Below are 6,000 nucleotides of genomic sequence, written 5' to 3' on the forward strand. Positions count from 1 at the left end.
AAAAAGTTGTAACTTCTTTGTGACAGTGCATGTGGGTTTCAGAAAAATTACGATGCTCATTACTTTTTTACTAAAAATTCACTGATTTTTTGTCTTGGAATCAGAGACTCTCCATCTATACCCATTTTGTTCATCTGGATTATTCTCATCTAATGGTAAGATTCATAACTGATTTCCACAACATATACTGTAGGGGATAGCATTTGATTAACTGGGGTTTCTAAATAAGTGAAATGGGTTTTAGTGAAAAATACATTTTCAGTCTGCATTCAAATAATTTTCTTTGGTGGGTATCTAAATCTTTTTTCACAGTGAAAGCAGGAAATGGCAGTACCAGGGAGAAGAAAACTGAATGCACAAACAGGTATACTAGCAATAAGTACCTGTTAAATGAGCTGATGATCCTGCCTATAGCAAGTATTATACTCTGACAAATGCAAGCAAAAATATTCAGTCCTCTTCAGTATCGTCACAAGTCACAGAACCTACCTTCTTTTAATGATGTAGAGAAGAAAAGCACTAACATAAAGGAGCACAAGGATGACCATGGGTAGAATCACAAACACTAAAATAGCGGGATAAACTAACGACCACACCCATCCCAGGTAGAGTAAATCCAGCTGAGTACCTGAAACGTGTAGAAAAGTATTGTACGGGGCTATTACTTTTACAATGGATAAAAGAAATAAATAAATTACTTTAGACTCTTACATTTTGTATATGATTTACAGAATTATTTATTTGCCAACAAAACATCATTTTATACTGACGCAACACAGATTAGCACAGGGATGACAAAATTAGATAATGCTTCAAGGACAGAGGGAGTTGCCTGTGTCTTAGCAATAAACCCTCGAACCTAGGGCAGACCCATACTTTGCCAATTTTTTATATGACAGACTTGGCTTCATAAAACATGGAGCTTACTTACTCTATGAACAGAGGCTATGGCTAAAAGAAAAGTAGTTTTTAATCTTGAACTACTTCAGCATGACTGTTCCACTTGTTTATAAACATCACTAACAAGGTATTTCAGGACTACTGCTAACTCCAAGGCTGAAGGCTTCAACGTTACCGGTGGAAACTCCCTCTAGAATTGTTGAGACGTGTCCCAACTCACCAGGTGATTATTCTGCTTTCAAACACATGAGAAAGGGCAGTCTAATAGCCTTTCATGGCAGAAAGACATTCTGATGCCCAATACTGCCTATGTTACTCATAAACCAGGCATGCAGAAAATTACTGTTTTTCTCCATTTGGGACACTTAGAGAGCTGAATGCTTAATCAGATATGTGAAAAGAAGGACTGGGATATCTGAGGACAGTTGGTACAACAAATCAGGCTATCAAAAGTTATGGGTTTATGCTGAAACAAATAATTATGGGAGATATTTACCAAATTTACAGTACTCTAAACAAATAAGCACTCATCGAAAAGATAAGACATGAGCAGGCTTTAGCCACTTCACAAGGAAACACAAGATGCTAACCTAACAAAAGTCTGAAGATTGGGCACACTAATCATTTTGTATTGTAGGTGATATTAACAACAATAATTAACACCAGATAACCGTGCTGCTTTATACTACAATCGGCTTCTCCAGTCTAGCAATAAAAAGATATGAAGATTTGGAAAACAAGGAGTTGTAACTTACAAGATATTATAAAATTATAAAGTATTACATAAATTTCACTTTTCACTAAATCAATATCAACTACAGTACCAGTATAATTAGATGAATACCATTGTCCTGCCATAGGAATATATTACAGTATATGAAATATTACCAGCAGAAACTTACCTATAAAATTGCTTGTTGCTGTCGTTATATTTACTAGTAATGCACATAAACTGTCAGCATCCTGACAATTCATTTTGCCTTAAATTTCTGAAAAATATAAAAGTGCACTGTAGTGAATCAACACTGGGTAATCATAGTCTAACAAACCTTGAACAATAGTATTCATTTTTCAATAAACAAAAAATCTAAAACCATATGTTCAAGTTATTACTGTATAATATATACAGGTATAGCTAAAATACACTATAAGTCATGTTAAAGGTAAGGGGTGTATCCACACTATTGAAACCTGTCATAAACACCTGGTGGCAAATTACTGCACACATCACAAACAGGTTGGGAACAGGTCAACAACCATAAATGGAGGACAAATCTTTGGCAAATGCTGGATAATCATATGAAGCACTGGTTAGGGCTACCAATAAGTTGTTGACTTCTATTCAACCTATTTGTGTGTGTGTGTGTGTGTGTGTGTGTGTGTGTGGTAAGTTGCCAATGAGTGTTTATATGATACAATTAACTGCAGCGTGGAAGCACCAAAGGTTTAAAGGTTATGTACAGATAAGTGAAAACAATGATGCCAACTATTTTGGCAAATTTTATTAAAGACATTCATATGAGAACTGTAGTTGACTTATATCCTGATATTTCTCAACTAGGTCTATCTTCTAGTAAAGTTGATGACTATAAGCTTAGTTTTTGGTCAAGATTATTTGGCTCATCAGATTATGCTTGGGCTTACTTTACCTGCATTAGATTAAGCATCAACAAAGTCTCTATGCACCCTGACTAGCCTAGGCATATACTGTAATAACTCGGATAAATATTTACTTTAAGAAAGGAATAGACTTACATTGACGAGACTGTTTCTAAAAAAATACTGATATAAAAATTTATCACAGCACATGTAAATAAATCAGAAAACCATAATTCTGCAGTTTTGATCTGGAGAAGATTGAAAGCATAAACTTGTGCACTGTACAATATATTCATTTATTGCAATCAGAGAGGTATAGAGGTTGCTTTTCAATGAAAAATATGATACAGTACAAATAACATGATTAATATCTATTTCATTAGTTGGTGTGGTTACCAAGATATTAATGGGATGCAGAAATATTATTTTTTTTACATAAACACTATGTTATCTAAGAGACCTCTCCAAGTGTTTTACGTCTACTGTGCTGGCCCCTCCTTATCTTTTCATAATTATGAGTTACCAATCAACCAATGAAGAATGATTTTTCAAACATTTTCATAATTCATCCTGTGATATAATTCATTTCATGTGTCAGGTAGGTGCTATTGGTTTCACAACTCTTTACAAATCATGCTTCATATGGACCAAAAAGTGCCAAAAATACTGTACAGGTGTTCGAGTAAAACTACTACACTGGGAGGTGTACAGGTATTGAGAATGGTAATCAGCCAATGCTGCTTAGGAAGTGAATGATTTTAAAAGTGAAATATAGTTCTACAGATAGTTTTTGAGGTACTGATGATAATTTTGGCATTTAGTCTGTTTTATTAACGCATTACACCCCACTTTATGTCTACCAACAATGGGGGACCATAGTAGGAAGCCAGGTTACTACTGCCTTAGGTCTTAAGACTAGGCATAGGGTAGTGGTGGTGGTGTGGACAAAGCACAAGAGCAAATAAGGTATGAAGTAAAGTATTATTTCTGATTTACAACCACCTCCAGTATGCCAGATTTGGTGTAGAAAGTCCCCCAATCCCAGGGTCAGGCAAGCCATGGTATCCTAAATTTGGAAAGATTAGGTTAGGATGCATCCCTGCATTTCACTTATAATATACAGCACCTACGTCAGGTTAGGTTGGGGAGTCTTGCTCAGGTCAGGTGCAGCAGGATGGCCTCAATTAGGTTGGGGTATGCCTCTGTATGTCATTTGTTTTTATTTTCCCCATCCAAAAACCCCTGTTTCCAACTATGATCCACTAATTTTGTAAGCACAGGGGTGTGTAATGGAGAAGAATGTTGAATTCATCAAAACAACATAAAAAAATCTATATTAACCTTACCAATCTAAAGTAGTCTTGGGTGCCTCACCTAACCTGGCTAAGCAGTTGATTTTTTCATGGACAAATAGACTATAAACCTTATAAAGTATGTTATACTTGATCATTTCAAGGATCCTAAAATTATAAAACACAGACACCCCTAGAATAAAAGTAATCATATACTTGGTAGATTAAGAAAAACATCTGAGGAAGAATTCACCACTGGTTAATGATAATTGCTGCAATTATAAAGAGATACAGATGGCAGCACGTTAAGCTAGTCTAAATAACCTAGCCTACACTGTCAAGAAGAAAAGGTAGCCAACAAGGATTTCAGTATCAGAAATAGTCATATAATTTTTTTCTCTTTATGGAAAATAAAGAACATATGAACTACACAATAAGTATTTACTGATAAAAATATAGAGATTTGCATTACACTGAAAGTGTTCTGTTACAGCTTGGATAGCCCTAGTGATTGAGAGGTTTCGTTTTTCATTTATGTAATACTGTAGTACAAAAACATTTTAGCCAATGAAAATTTCACAACTTCTGGTGAGGCTCATAGATGTTTTCTGAATGGACTCAGTTGTACCCACCCAAAAATACCTGACTTATGAGTAAGCAGAACTGATTAGCAAAATTAAGATATACTGTAAACTGACTCCTAATGCACAAATAATTCTTCACCTGAAAAAGCCTCTCTATGAAAAATACACTATTTGGTTAAGTGGAGATGTCAATTTCAATTACTGGAATGAGAAAAAATGTGTGTAACCTGGTCCCCTAGAAGATTACCTCCCAAACTTAATATAAGAAATGGGTTGGCTGCAGACCAGTGGATATAGGTTAAACTATCTTAGAAATGGACAAAAATATAAAAATTAATTATAAAGGGGAGAGGAATCCTTACCCCAATCAAGTCAGGGCACATTGCCCTAGGTTAGATTAGGTTTGACGCCATTCTTTTAAAAATGTTTAGCAAAACACAGGTAGAATGCATAGTGTGGGGTCTCAGCTCACTTGGGGTTAGGGGGTCCAAGGGGGTGGAGCCCCCCTGCCAGGTTAGGTAAAGGTAAGTCTGGTTAGGTCATATTCCGGTAGATCTAAGTAGTAGCTCCGCAGAGGCGATTTCCTTCTAACCTGACTTTTTCTAGTTTTTTGGTTGCTAATTATGGGTCTACCTTCAATTTTTGTTGCACAAATGTAATTAACCTATAATTAACCCCTGAAGTCCATCCAACAAGGGATTTCCATATGCGACCTTCACAAGACAGAGCATGGGTACGCCTGTTTGGAACGGTTCATATCCCGTCCAGCAAGTGCAATAACTTGTTAACGTATGGGTACCGGCGCCCCCGGGCCAGTACTAAATACAGCGAAAGGACATTCCATTTGGCAACAACAAACAAACTCACCGCCAGTATCAGAAGCCCTAAAAGTGTAGAAAAAACCAGTATCCAAGGTAAAAACAGGCACGGAGCTAATACTTAGAATTACCGAAATGCCTCGTGCAGTAACCCTGACCCGTGGCTCTGCATTTGCTCCCAAAACACACACTTACAACCCCCCGTCTGCAGTGGTTCCTATGGGGAAAACCGGGGGTTCCCCCTTGCCAGGTAGACCATGACACAGTCTACCAAATTATCTTTGGATGGTTTTGTGCGTTTCATTTTTATTATTTAAAGTTCTCTATATCAGGTATGGTTTCGGGTTCCAGGAGCGACGAAGTCTATGCTATGCTAATTAAGACTGGGCTGAGTAAGGCTCCTCATCTAACCTTTCCCACAGAAAACAAAACTTATATAACGCTTTTATGAAGGTAAAATGATATGGTAATGACATGGAATAAATAACTGATCACTGAACATATACAAACACGCAAAATACTGCACTCACTTAGCACTGCAGTGGCCGAAAGCAGATTTTTAATTGCCGAGTTCCTTGTTATTCTTGATGGTACACAGAAGCTTTTTTGTTTTCAGGAGGGAGCTATAAGTTGACAGCTGGGCGTTCTTCTTCTTCTTCAGTTGTATTGATACATTGCCACGGTTAGAATCATATGGCGTCCCAAACTAATGATCAAATCTACGCTATCGTACCTACCACAAAATGGCATATTTCATTCTTTCTTGAGATTAATGATATTTCCTGTCCTCATAAAAAGTCAGAGATT

General features: G+C 36.7%; 1 protein-coding gene across 3 annotated transcripts in view; it reads right to left on the reverse strand.

Moving 5' to 3' along the window:
- The window catches only part of LOC136830209 (DGAT1/2-independent enzyme synthesizing storage lipids), a 30,887-nt gene extending 24,887 nt beyond the window's left edge, over positions 1-6,000 (reverse strand). Inside the window, exons 1-3 of one of the 3 annotated variants that reach the window (XM_067089503.1) lie at positions 5,724-6,000; positions 1,803-1,889; positions 490-628 (exon numbers count right to left, since the gene is read on the reverse strand). In XM_067089503.1, the coding sequence (XP_066945604.1) occupies positions 490-628; positions 1,803-1,875 (212 nt within the window). In that variant the 5' untranslated portion in view covers positions 1,876-1,889; positions 5,724-6,000. The remainder of the gene's footprint in view (positions 1-489; positions 629-1,802; positions 1,890-5,723) is intronic. The other 2 variants (XM_067089504.1, XM_067089502.1) reach the window with 2 other exon arrangements.

The sequence above is a fragment of the Macrobrachium rosenbergii genome, chromosome 46 (genome assembly GCF_040412425.1).
Source record: "Macrobrachium rosenbergii isolate ZJJX-2024 chromosome 46, ASM4041242v1, whole genome shotgun sequence".
Classification (NCBI taxonomy): domain Eukaryota; kingdom Metazoa; phylum Arthropoda; class Malacostraca; order Decapoda; family Palaemonidae; genus Macrobrachium; species Macrobrachium rosenbergii.